General features: G+C 35.6%; 1 protein-coding gene across 1 annotated transcript in view; it reads right to left on the minus strand.

Annotated features, from left to right (window-relative positions):
* Positions 1-213: 213 nt before the first annotated feature.
* LOC122009862 (obg-like ATPase 1) overlaps positions 214-14,962 on the minus strand; it is a 58,200-nt gene continuing 43,451 nt past the window's right edge. Inside the window, exons 7-12 of the mRNA XM_042566174.1 lie at positions 2,387-2,451; positions 1,963-2,079; positions 1,113-1,188; positions 918-1,010; positions 782-832; positions 214-592 (exon numbers count right to left, since the gene is read on the minus strand). Coding sequence (XP_042422108.1) covers positions 494-592; positions 782-832; positions 918-1,010; positions 1,113-1,188; positions 1,963-2,079; positions 2,387-2,451 — 501 coding nt within the window. The 3' untranslated portion in view covers positions 214-493. The remainder of the gene's footprint in view (positions 593-781; positions 833-917; positions 1,011-1,112; positions 1,189-1,962; positions 2,080-2,386; positions 2,452-14,962) is intronic.

Consider the following 14,962-nt stretch of genomic DNA (forward strand, 5'->3'; position numbering starts at 1 on the left):
ATAAATCAAAAAATACTCACATAAACTCATCTAAACAATCAACATTCTTAGGATTATCATCCCACTAAAAAAAATTCCTACAATACAATGTAAATAGGATTTATCTCTTAGATGCTTGATTACCATCACCCCAGAGGCCACAATGTGCATCCTTGCATATACAATGGAAATATACAGTTTTAATAATTAATTGCTTCGCATTTCATATATTAATTTAAGATTAATAATTCTTCCATTATTCTACTAAAAAGGTCACATAAAAACTAAAGACGATTAGCTTAAAATAATACTACAATAGTAGAGATGCGAGAACTCAAGGCACTCAAAAATTTAATTAACACGCAGCAGAAACTTGCACATTCTTACAATCATTTGGCAGGAGAGAACCCCATCTCGTTAATCAACAAATTCAAATAGGAAAACATAATAAGACTGATCAAGATGCCAAGCATGAAGAAAGTTGGCTTGGCTACTGGCCTTCCATAATCAAACATTACTTCTTTCCACCCCCAGATACATTGAACTTGAAGAAAATTATGTCCCCATCCTGAACAACATAGGTCTTTCCTTCCTGCCTATATTTGCCAGCAGCCTGAAATGAAGAAAAAAGTTGACATAGTGCACACACGTAAGGGCATTTCTTGTTAGTTGCAGACAATAATTTTCCATACTATCTACACTCTGCACCCATCTACCCATTGTTTCTAGTTGCAGAAATGTCTATCAGAAAGCAATAATTAAGGTGATGCACATGCAATAAACTGCAGGATATGTTTAGTACCTTAACTGCGGCTTCATTTCCAAGTTCCTTAAGATCCTCAAACTTCATAACCTGAATATAGAATAGTGGACTAGTAAACAAAATGGATAAAAACAGAAACTGGCTTGGGAAAAGAAATAGTATGATAAGAACATACCTCAGCACAAATGAAACCTCTTTCAAAATCTGAGTGAATAGCACCTGCTGCTTGAGGGGCTTTTGTCTGCCGTCTGATCTGCCAACACTTCACCTGTGTAATTGTCAAGTATCCATCATATATGGAAGTAAATATTTCATGTATTGTTTAATTGATCTTTGTCCAACAGCAATCTGCTAGCCAGGACTACTATACCTCATCAGGCCCAGCTGTGAAAAAGTAAATGAGATTGATTGCAGCAAATCCAGTCTTTATGATTTTTGTTAAGGCACTGTAAAGGAGCAATTAAAAAGTTAAAAAATATATATATAGTTTGGCAACATCTGTTTCATGGGGTTGTGTCATGCATGTATCCAGTGACAGAAATGGCAATGAGAGATATTGAGGAATAGGAATACATGAGCACAAAAATCATGAGATCAAGAACTCATACAACTCTCGAGAAGAAGGTAAATTGCCAGTGTTATTAAATAAAACCTCAAAAATAAAAAAAGACTACAGTGACAAAATTTGAGATGTTAATTCCTGTTGAGAACATCATTTTTAGATACTTCAAAGAAATAAAATGAAGTAAAGAAAATAACATGTAGCCAAATGACCATGATAAACATCAGATATTACAGAAAAGACAAACCAGATGTGGTTTCACACATATCAGGACCTTCACAAATCAGAAACATGTTTTAAAGCCACCCTCATATGTAAGTAATAAGGCGAATGCCCAAGACATTTGTAGATGACAAACATAAAGAAACAAGTATTCAAAATTTCCTTAAGTTCTTTAAACTATATGCATACTAAAATCAATTGTTACAAGGAAAACAAATTCATTGCATTTGATATTCTCAGTTATAACTCAATACAAACTACAAAATCATGATCGGCAGGCACATACACAGTACAAGTAGTGAGAGTGAGACCGTTAAATTAAAGGTAAAGTAACATCCAACCACTTCTTCAGCTATTAGCACTGAATCTCATTAAAAAATTTCCATAATACGTCAATATTCACTTTAGATGATATGCAAAATGCAGAGTAACTGACCTTTGTAGTTTGTTTTCCTCGCAGTATTTAGCAGCCTCATCCTCTGGCATATCTGCCAAATTCTTTTCCAAGATGCAGCTGAAAGGGATAATAGGCTCGCCACCATGCTCCTGAACCCTAAACAGTTTGAAATTAAAACTTACAATAGCTTGATAAAAAGCATTGGACTATTTTCAGACATGCAAAATGCAATACGCATGTCACATGGTAAGTTGTCAATTGAACATCGAACATTGAACTTCTGGCAATATGTCCCTAAAGAAGAAGAATAAGGTTTGAACTTGTGATCTCTGAATCATATACCAAAAAAGCACCCTAGCAAGCTCATCAGGCAAGCCAATCAGAAGAATGATGTGAAGTGAAGGCAAATCAAAAAATACATCTACACAAACTATATTAGGTGTTCTGAAATTATGAGATCTACCAAGCATGTATCTTTGGCAAGAACTTGTTCTTCTTCCTTTGGTAGTCCTTCTCATTCATGTTGACCTGCAATTTGATGAATATGGAACAACAATTAGCTGAGAGTTAAATGATGATGGACATCAATACTGTTGTGCTATTAAATTCTTGTACATATACCAGCAATTGGCATCTTTAGAAGAGCTCAAAGGATTATTCATAAACTCTGTGTCTATATTACACTAGTTCAGTCTGTAGGGAGGGAATACCTTGAATTCTTGCATATAGAATTAGGAAAGGAATTTTAACACATCAAAAGATTAAAATCTAGGACTTAAGTGTGAACACTTTGTAAATGTGTGATATAAGGTGTGATATAAAGTGTAATTTTTACATTAAGTAAATTTATCGGTTTTGCTTTGTTATGGGTCTGAACTTTATACACAACATTAAAACCAAACCAAAGGAATAAGACATTTTATTTTTACAAGCTAATTTATCCCACTTGGTGGTGGGGTCGACTATAGAGATCCTCCTACATCATTGGGTTTGATCCCATATTTTATCATCATTTATATTTAAATGAATTTTATTATTATATTTTATCCTTACTAATCAAGTCGTTTTTTATCTCTCTTTTCCTTAATGTGTATTTGGCATGGTCTCACAACACCTAACATGTCTATATAATCTTAAATGCAAAGGTTTTCTCTCAATCGGCGCAATCTCTAATATTTTCATTTCATTTCATGTCCATCTTTGTATATTCACAAATCTACTATAACATCCTTATCTCTATAACTCTCATCTTCAGTTCGTGTGCAAGATTCATAATCCAACGTTTAACTTCATATAACATAAAGAGGTCCAAGCATCATTTTGTAAAACTTCCCTTTAATCTTAAGCTGCCTTACAATTACAATTACCCTTCTTCATTTCAACTCTCGTATTTGTATCCTATGTAAAATATCTCTATCAACCACTCTATCTTTTTGGAAAAGTGAACCACTTACAGCTTTCAGTTACAAGTAACTAGTCATCTCTTATTTTAACAATAGCCTTGCTACTTTTACTACTGCTAAAATTTCATCTATTATTTGCTCTACTAAGCTTAAAACATTTTACTTCAAGTGTTTACTTTTACTTCAAGTGTTTACTATCTATCAAGATTCAAGCTTAACATTTACTTATTCACGTGTCTAATCGACCAAAAGAACGTCATCTGCAAACATGCACCACGATAACACATCTTGAATGTATCTAATAAGTTCATCCATGACTAGTATATAAAATATAGCCTTGATGCAACCATATCTTCATAAGAAGCACTTTAATTAATCCTCCTTGATGCAACCATATCTTCCCTTTTGCCATTACATCATCATACATATCTTTAATTATTTCAATATACGTTACGCTAGCACTTTTTTTTTTAGAATTCTCCATATAATTTTCCTCAAGACTATCATAAGCTTTTTTTAGGCCAAGAAATATCATGTGTTAGGCTTATTTTTTTCCCAATAATTTTCAATGCTTCTTGTTAGTATTAACCCTAGTACCAATTATGAGATGATTGACAAGGGTACTTTTTGTATCATATTTCACTTATTAATAAAAGATAAAATTGGTTATTATATTTACTTCAGTTCAGTACCGAATGAAAAAGTATAATAATGTCCTAGGGTAGTAGGTTCTAGTCTATAATATATCAATTGGTTAAATTGATAGTGAGATGTTGTGGATATATAGAACACTACTTTTAACTATTTCTAGTCAAACATTAATATAGAAGAACAATATTAATACGTTAAGACTAGCATGTAGGTTAACGGATGACTTAATCTCGCAAGTCATGGATATGAGATATCAAGTTGACACATGAATATATATTAGAGAATATGTACTAAATGACCCGCTATGAGAATGTTTCATGGATCATTATATGAGTGTCATAAACATTCTCATATTGCTATTAGCATGAATAATCCTTAGAGCTGAAGTCACTACGGTTCCCTACATAAAGAGTTGTATACTTTGATATCGACAAACGTCACCTGTAACAGGATGGACCATAAAGTCAATCACTAGGTATGCAATAAGTTATGCGGAGGAATGTGAGTGATGTAGATGTGATCTATCCCTTCCATATGACGAAAGTGATATCTATGGACCCTTTGATTAGTAGGACACAAGAATGCATGGTCATTCTTAAATGAGTTAATATGCGATATTGAGCTTATTTGATTAAGTGTGTCTACTTAGAGATCAAGAAATACAAAGATTGATACGAGGATGACACGGTCTATGCCTCATTGATCAATATAGATATCAAGGATAGAATGATTGAGTCATACAAGTTGATAGACATGAAAAGGTTAGGTCGGATCTCGACATTCTCGTCACTTGGGTAGGATGTCACTCATTGTTTATATATCTAAAATAGTTTGAGATATTGCCAACGTTACAAGAACCTATTAAGTCACACACAAAAAATAAGTTGATTTGGAGATAGGTTCATATGATCATTGGATTAAGTTTAATTCAAATTAGACTCAGTTGGATCCAACTATTTGATTGAGTCCAATTCGAATTAGACTCATTGAGTCAATTTGGATTGATGGTTAATGAATTAGACTGATTGACTGATTTGATGAATTTGAATTCATGAAGGAAGAGTGTTCAATTTAAAATTGATCATACATTGGATGAAGAGTAGTCAATTTTGAATTACTTATGTATTGAATGAAGACAAATATTAATGTCAATTAAGGCAATTGACATTAAGGCAATTTCATGAATGAGTACAAAAGAAGTTTTTGGATTTATTTTCATGATGAGAATTTTGTTCTTGCTCTTCTTCTTCCCCTCTTCCCTCTCTTAGCTGAAACCTCCTAGTGTGGTTGCTAGCACAACCTTAGGTGGTTTTTCTTCTCCACTTCGTGAATTCGTGAGACAGACAGAAGGCTTTTTCGTGTGGATACCGAAAGAGACGCGAACATTTGATCATGCTAAGATCCTAGATGTCGAGAGTTCGTGTTCACGCTTTAAAGGTATAACTCCCTATAACAAATACTTAGTATATGATTTTCCTTTGTATGGATCTTCTAGACTGCGCTTTCTGTGTGTTTAGCGCTATAGTTCATTACAGTTGTATCAGAGCCACTTGCAAAGACATATACTAAGTTGTAGTTAGATTTTATATGTGATATAGAAATTGTACGATATGTTTACTATGATTTGCATGATTATGAGTAAGATTTCGGCCAAGGTCTCGGCCTAAGGTTTTGTGGGCAACAGGAATGAATATGCAACTCATACGGCAACAGGACCGCCATGACATTGCAGCTCATAATTAGTTGTTAAAATCATAGTCAATTTTATGTCATAATATATTATGAATGTTATATGACATGGTGCATAGTTATGACCCTTAACCTCCATATGATTGGATGTGTGTTGTAATTCATAATACGGACTGCGTGTCCTGCCTCTCCTTTTTCATTCTTGTTGTAAATTTAGACTACACTCGAATGTAACTCAAATTTCTTTAGATTTTGTAATGTACAAATTGGAGAAGAACTAGTCTACTGCACGATGGTGAAAAAGGGAGAAGGATAACAACACACAACGACCAAGGAAGCACTTGGAGAAGCTGCTTTAACCTAGGTTGACCTTTCGCTCTTCTCATAGGCTTGAGAAGATCGTAGTTGATGGGGCATGTATGCCATGATATGCTATGATTATATGTGATACATGTGTAGTTTAATCATAATTAGTTCTCTTTTAAATATGTCTATCAAAATTTGGTACTCACTTGTACCTCGATCAATTGTAGTCAATTTTGTCAAAGTAAGTGACTCGATTTATCTTGGTAGAATGTGACAAGACAATTGTGATGTCCGATTACTAAACTTTGGGTGTGACTTAACTAAGTTATCTCAATTAGATTGAGAATTTAGAAGCATATCTCATACGATGAAATTCAAATTATACTAGTCTAGGGTGATTAACCAAAGCTAACTCAAGATGAGTTATAATGTGGATTTCATAAAGATAGACAAATGAACAAATAGTCTTGGTCACCCAATGATACAAGAGTTACATACTTATGTTATACTAAGTCTTGGGCGATTAGCCAAAACTAACTCAAGATGAGGTATAATATGGATCTTGTCCCACATGAATGTCATCGCAATTGGACTTAGAGATAGTAATGTAGGTAAAACCATATTCATGACTTGCTCCTACCAAAGTTTTACAAATTCAATAGGAGAATCATTTAATTAAAGGTCTAATTAAATTATTTAAATATGATACTTATTTCTGCATTTTATTGTTATAGATCACTATGTCGTCAAATACATCGAATACTCTCTCCCTACAATCTGTTTTTGATAAGGACAAGCTCAATGGAGCTAATTTCCTAGACCGGTAAGGACAAGCTCAATGGAGCTAATTTCCTAGACTAGTACAGAAATCTGAGAATAATTCTCAAGCAAGAAAGAAAACTATATGTCCTAGAGCAGCCAATTCCTGAAATACTCCCCACCACTGCCACTAAAGCCGATAAGGATGCTTATAAGAAGTACCAAGATGATGTATTAGATGTATCATGTCTTGCCACCATGAACTTTGAGCTTCAGAAGCAACATGAGAACATGGATTCTTATGATATGGTTGAACACCTTAGACAATTATATCAAGGATAAGCAAGGCATGAGAGATTTGAGATCTCTAAGGCTCTATTTCAATGCAAAATGCAAGAAAAAAGTCCTGTAGGGGCTTATGTGCTCAAAATAATCGAGTATGTGGAGAACCTACTAAGATTTAGATTTTCACTAGGCTAAGAATTGACCATTGACCTTATTTTGCAGTCATTGTCTGAATCAATTTGTCATGAACTATAACATGAATAAAATTGACAAGTTATTGTCTGAGAAGTTAAGCATGTTGGCAAAGTTTAGCACCATTTTGTTGGTACCAAAGGGCAAAGGCAAATGGAAGCCCAACAGTAACAGTAAGGGTAAGACTCAAGCCAAAGGAAAGGGCAAAACTAATACGTTGAAACTCAAAGGTGGGGTTGCTAAGGAACAAGCTTCTATTGTGATGAGACTGGACATTGAAAGAGGAACTGCAAGTTATACCTAGAGGAAGTGAAAAGGAAGAGAAGTGAGACTTCTGCCTCTGGTATAAATGTTATAGAAGTTAATCTATCTATTTCTTCTTTATAGGTATTAGATACCGGGTGTACATCTCACATTTGTACTAATGTGCAGGGGCTGAGAAATAGTAAAATATTGACAAAGGGCAAAGTGAACCTATGAGTAGGCAATGGTGCAAGAGTTACTGTTGTCACCGTAGGAATATATTTTTTATCTTTGCCCACTGGACTTGTTTTAAAACTAAAAGAGTGTTGTTATGTGTCCGCCTTAACAAAGAACATTATCTTTCTTGTTTAGACAAGAGAGAATTCTCATTTATAATAAAGGACAAATATTATTCTGTTTATTTCAATGAAATATTCTATTGTAGTGCACATCTTATGAATGAACTCTATGTTCTAGACTTTGAAAATACAATCTATAACATAAATACCAAACAGTTCAAGTCTAATGATTTGAACCAAACATGTCTCTAGCATTGTCGCTTAGATCACATAAATGAGAGTCGCATATCACAACTCCATAAGGATGGACTCTTGGACTCATTTGATTTTGAATCATATGAGGCATGTGAATCTTGTCTTTAAGGCAAGATAACTAAGACTCCTTTTAGTGGACACATCGAAAGAGCTAATGACTTGTTAGGACTCATACATACTGATGTATGCGGCCCTTTCAGAATAGCAACTAGAGGAGACTATCATTACTTCATTACTTGCACTGATGATATGAGTAGATACGACTATATGTATGTGATGAGACACAAGTCAGAATCCTTTGAAAAGTTCAAAGAATTCAAAAATAAAGTACAAAACCAACTTAGTAAGTGTATTAAGATACTTCGATCAGATCTACGTGGGGAATACCTTAATTAAAAATTTCATGATCATCTCGTTGAGTGGGATCATATCTCAACTCACACCACCTGAAACACCACAATGGAATGTTGTATCAGAAAAGAGAAATCGTACTTTATTAGATATGGTACGATCGTTGATAAATCAAACAAAACTTCATGCTTCCTTCTGTGAACATGCTCTAAAGACGACCGTTTTCACACTTAACCGCATTCCATCTAAGGCTGTCAGAAAGACACCATATCCGATATAAACTTGGAAGAGTCCCAAGATGCCTTCATAAAGATTTGGGGATGTGAAGCTTATGTTCGACAACAAGTCTCAGATAAACTAAGACTCAAATCAGACAATTGCTACTTTGTAGTATAACCTAAGAAAACAAAGGGATATTACTTTTATAATCCCTCGCAAGATAAGGTGTTTGTTCCCAAAACTGGTGTCTTTCTAGAAAGAGAATTTATTTCTAGAAGAACTAGTGGAGTAAAGTCGATCTTGAAGAAATTCAAGATACACAAACTAGCACCGACGCCTTGATGAAAAATGAACAGGTACCATAAGATGTTATGGATCATGATTTGGTTACACCGCAAGAAATTGTAGAGCACCAACCTACCAACCTGTTCAAGTAGCACAAGCTCTACGCAAATCTGATAGGACCTGTCATCAACCTGAGAGATATTTTTTTTCTCTTGTCTGACAACGATGATATAGTGCTAGTTAGTCTCAACGAGCCTACATCTTATTAGGAAACTGTACAAGACCCAGATTCTGAAAAATGGCTAGAGGTCATGAGATCCAAAATGGAATTCATGTACACTAGCCAAGTATGAACTTTGGTTGATCCACCTGAAGGAATCAAACTCATTGGGTGTAAATGAATCTTCAAAGTGAAGACTGACATAGATGGTCATATGCATACTTATGAAGGTAGATTGGTGGCTAAAGGATTCAAGGAGATTCATGGTATAGACCATGATGAAACATTTTCGCCAATTGCAATGCTCAATTTCATTCGGATCATACTTTCTATTACAGCTTAGTATGATTATGAGATCTGGCAGATGGATGTCAAAACTGCATTTCTTAACGAAAATCTACTCGAGGATGTGTACATCACACAACCTGAAGGTTTTGCTGATCCGAAGCATGCTGGAAAGGTGCATAAGTTGCAACGATCTACTTATAGATTGAAGCAAACTTTTAGAAGCTGGAATCTTCGATTCGATGATGCGATCAAAGCGTTTGGTTTTATCAAGAATGAAGATGAACCTTGTGTCTACAAAAGAATTAGTAGGAGCACAGTCATCTTTCTACTTCTCATTGGAAATGATGTCCATACTCTTCAGTCAGTAAAGACTTGGCTTGGGAATTACTTTTCAATGAAAGACTTAGATGAAGCAACCTACATTTTAGATCTTAAGATCTATAGAGATAAATCTAAATGATTGCTTGGCCTAACTGAGTGCATACGTTGATAAGATGCTTAATCATTTCACCATGCAGAATTCCAAGAAGGGATTCTTACCAATGTCACATAGTGTGTGTCATTCAAAGACTCAATGCCGCTCTTCTAAGGAAGAAAGGGACCGCATAGATAAGATTCCTTATGCATCTACTATACGGTCTATCATATATATCATGCTTTGTACTCGCCCAGATGTCTCGTATGCGTTAAGCATGACGAGCAGATACTAGTCAGATCCAGATAAAGGTCACTGGACAACAGTTAAGAATATTCTTAAGTACTTTGAGAAGAACTCAAAATTATTTCTTGATCTTTGGAGTTGATGAAGAGCATGTTATAAAGGGTTACACCGATGCTAGCTTCCAGACTGATAAGGATGATTATAGATCACAGTCTGAATATATATTTTGCTTAAATGGTGGTATTGTGAGCTGGAAGAGTTCAAAATAAGACACAATCGCTGATTCTACAACAGAAGTCGAGTACATTGCCGCTTCAACTGTAGCTAAGAGGCTATTTGGATCCAGTAGTTCATTACAGAGCTTGGTGTTGTTCCTAGTATAGCAACCCAATAGACCTCTATTGTGATAACAATGGGACTATTGCACAAGCTAAGGAACCTCGCTCTCATCAGCGATCAAAATACATACTACGACGATTCCATCTCATTCGAGAGATTATCAATAGAGAAGATATGAGGATATGCATAATACCGACCGATGCTAACATTGCAGATCCTTTGACCAAGGCTTTGGCACAGAGGAAGAATAATGGTCATATTAGGTCACTAGATATTAGATATTTCAGTGATTGCCACTAGTACTAATAGGAGATTATTAGTATTAGCCCTAGTACCAATTATGAGATGATTGACAAGGACACTTTTTGTATCATATTTCACTTATTAATAAAAGGCAAAATTGATCATTATATTTACTTCAGTTCAGTGCCGAATGAATAAGTATAATAATGTCTTTAGATAGTAGGTTCTAGGCTACAACATATCAATTGGTTGAATCGATAGTGGGATGATGTGGATATATAGAACACTACTCTTAACTATTCCTAATCAAGTATTAATATACAAGAACAATATTAATATATTGAGACTAGCGTGTAGGTCAACGGATGACTTAATCTCATAAGTCATTGATATGAGATATCAAGTTAACAAATGGGTATATATTAGAAAATATGTACATGATCCGCCATGAGAATGTTTCATGGATCGTTATATAAGTGTCATAAACATTCTCAAGTGACTATTAATATGAATAGTCCTTAGACCTGAGGTCATTACGATTCCCTACATAAGGAATTGTATACTTTAATATCGATAAACGTCACTTGTAATAAGGTGGACCATAAAGTATGCAATAAGTTATGTGGAGAGATGTAACTGAAGTAGATGAGATCTATCCCTTCCATATGACGGAAGTGATATTTATGGGCCCCTTAATTAGTAGGACACAAGAATGCATGGTCATGCTTAAATGAGTCAATATACGATATTGAGCTTATTTGATTGAGTGTGTCCACTTAGAGATCAAGAAACACAAAAATTAATAAGAGGATGACATGGTTTATGTATCTAGATATCAAAGATAGAATGATTGAGTCATACAAGATGATAGACACGGAAAGATTAAGTCGGATCTCAACATTCTCGTCACTTAGGTAGCAATGATGTATTGCTAGATGTCACTCATTATTTATGTATCTAAAATAGTTTTAGAGACATTGCCAACGTTACGAGAACCTATTAGGTCACACACAAAGAACAAGTTGATTTGGAGATAGGTTGATGAGAATTTTGTTCTTGCTCTTCTTCTTCCTCTCTTCCCTCTCTTGGTCGAAACCTCCTAGTGTGGTTGTTAGCACAACCTTAGTTGGTTTTTCTTCTCCACTTCTTGAGTTCGTGAGACAGACAGAAGACTTGTTTGTGTGAATACCGAAAGAGGCGCGAACGTTTGATCGTGCTGAGATTCTAGCTGTCGGGAGTTCGTGTTCACGCACCAAAGGTATACCTCCCTATAACAAATACTTAGTATATGATTTTCCTTCACATGGATCTTCTAGAAAGGAACTTGTTTTTTCGCTACGCTTTCTGCGTGTTTAGCGTTATAACTCCTTACACTTCTATCATCTACCTTTCATGCATGAATCATATTTTCACTTCGATCACCTTTGTCTCTATCCTTATCATTTTTCTATCATTCTTTTCCGAAATTTTATAGTTTGCACAATTTCATACGTCTCATTTTTTTTATATAGAAGATTATTATAGTTACCCTCCACTAATCAGACATTTTCTTTACAAGTTAGCAACTTCATAAGTCATTCCATACGCTATGAGATGTCCTTAATTTGTCGCCTCCTTGGACGCTAATGTTAAAGCTTCTTCCAATAGACTAAACAAACCTACATAAATCGACACGTGTCAATAGGCATAGGAGATGTCCAGCAAAATCCCTCCGATGCTTTAGTTTCCGATAATGAAAGCTTGAGAGAGAAGCAAAATGCTAGAGATATAGAGAAAAAGGTCCAGAGTCGTTACCACAACTAAGTTCCTTTTTATAAGACCATTGTAGGATGCCTCATGGTTGTTAAGCCTAGGGATTATAAGTCATATTAGTACAAACTCTATAGAGACTAACTAGTACAGACAGTCAAGGGGGTTTGATCAGTAATAGTCGAGTTTGTCCCGACCGTATCCTACAACAATCTAGTCGTGTAGGAGCATGGCCAAACCATGCCCTGTGACGACCAATTTGGCAATTTGGGGCTCTAATTACTACAGCTAATGGCATTCTAGGGGATCTTGACCCATCATAAATGGTTTAAGGAAGCGTAATACTTGCTCAGAAGGGAAAGCTATGCACAGAGCTTAGAAGGGTGCCTTACATGTCGAGCTTGGGCAATAGCCTTGAATCATCTTGAAAATCCGGGATGTCAAGTCATGGTTCTTCGGGTATCGAGCACAAGGGTGTTGTATCAATGCTTGAGCTGCCAAGCACCGAGGTGCTATGGCTAGTGCTCGCGCTATTGAGCATTAGGTCATCATGGCAGATGTGTTAACGTTGCATGTCAGGAGGGTTACTGACGTAGGGACTAATACTACATTTATTGGACTGAGGTGGAGTTGAGCTACGTAGACTCGACATTCATGTTGGACCGTTGTGATCGCTAGATGGGGTGAATAGCGATTCACTTTGTTTGTTGTGTGCTCATTTGTAATTTGTTAGTTTAGAGAATGAAACAAACATAAGCACACAACACCACGATTTTACATGGTTCGGAACCCCTAGTTCATACTCTACGGTCCCCTTGTCAAACACTTTACGAAGGAAGAGAAACATCTTATAACAACTATTCTTACAAGCAATACAAGCAAGAATACAAAACTATAATAGAAAATAAATACAATGCAAATAAAGATAATTTTACAATAATGAATCTATACTTTACTCACTTTGTAGTTGCTTTAGATTGCTCCCTGAAGGTCTAGAATACAACAACACTCTCCTCCAAACCTTCCAAGAACCTATGTAGAATTCTCCACAAAACTTTTTTATAGTGTCGTTATTCGTGACTAAAATCCGCCGATAAGTCAACTGCTTGCTCCTACAATTGATTGTTCTGCTGCAATTGGAATGTTGCTCTACTCAAGGGCTCTTTCCAACTCAGCATCCAAGGCATCAGTCGACTACTCTGCACTTCACTAGTCGACTAATAGTCGTCATCAGTTGATTGTTGCAATTGACTCCAATTGAATAGTCGAGTTCACCAGTAGATTGGTAGTCTCATAGCAATCGACTGTCAATACCACAAATTCATTCAAACCTCGAATTTATGGTTTCGGGTTCATCAGAAGATTGGTACTCCAATATGATTGCAAAATGTTTTGTTTGATTTCAAGATTTCGAGTTGAAAACACTTTTTATAATTGAGGCTGAAAACATTGTTCCAAGTAATCAATTGATTTGTTCATGTAGTCAACTGATACCATTCACAATAATGAAAATACCATTCATATTAAATTCCCTTGTGTCAGAAGATCATATCTCTAGAACTTCCTTGTATGACTAGTGTATGTCAACCTAACTTACTAGAACCTTATCTTTACCTAGTATTGAGTTGACCTCAACCTACTAGAACTTTCCTTACCTAAAAACTTCTCATCTTTAGGACTTCACCTATTGTCTCAAGCATTCGATCCTCCTTGACCTATTTGGGCTTTACCTCTCGTGTCTAACATCCGATCCTCTTATGACCTATTAGAACTTCACCTCTCATCCTGACATCTAGTTCTCCATGACTTGTTAGGACTTCACTCATTGTCAAGTGGTCAATCAACTGTGACTCACTTGGACTTTACTTCAACTCCTTATTGGATTTCCAACTGTAGGTATCAAGTAAAGCGTGACCTACTTGATTTCTCCACTCTTAAGTATCCAATCAATCTTGACCTACTTAGCATATTTCCCTTGACAACTCTCAACTAGACTTCCAACTGTCAAATGTCCAGTCAGCCATAATCTACTTGGACTTCTCCACTATTAAATATATGATCGACCACTCTCAATTAGCGGTCTTCTTTGCACATCCGATCACCCATCACTACAAATAATATGTTTCCAAGCAACTTTTGTTGGCTCTAAAAGCTTTCCAATATGAGCTTTTTCTTTTTGAAGAAGTGAAGTTCTCAATAAATTGTATCCAGGTGGAAGATAACATGGAATTGTTCGTTGAGTAGCCAAATTGAAAGCACGAACATAATGAGGATTCCTAGCAATATTGAAAGATAATCCCCCAGTGTAAAACAACCTTGCAATTTTAGAGTGGTGCTCATCTCTGGCATTCAAGTTAAATGATTTTTCAAGCGGGTCAAGTGGTCCTTTCTTCTTCTTTGTTGGATCATCATTTTGCAAAATACCACTAGAACAAAATGAGGATTTTGAAGCCATATTTGATGATGCAGATGACGAAGGCAGCGAAACTTCTTTCTGTTTAAAATTTTTCTTTCTGAATTCCGCATCATCAATAAGTTGTTGCATACGCTTCATTTGATCCATTGTAACAGTCGTACAACCTGCAATTCCAGCACCTTTTTG

The sequence above is a fragment of the Zingiber officinale genome, chromosome 8A (assembly GCF_018446385.1).
Source record: "Zingiber officinale cultivar Zhangliang chromosome 8A, Zo_v1.1, whole genome shotgun sequence".
Taxonomy (NCBI): Eukaryota; Viridiplantae; Streptophyta; class Magnoliopsida; order Zingiberales; family Zingiberaceae; genus Zingiber; species Zingiber officinale.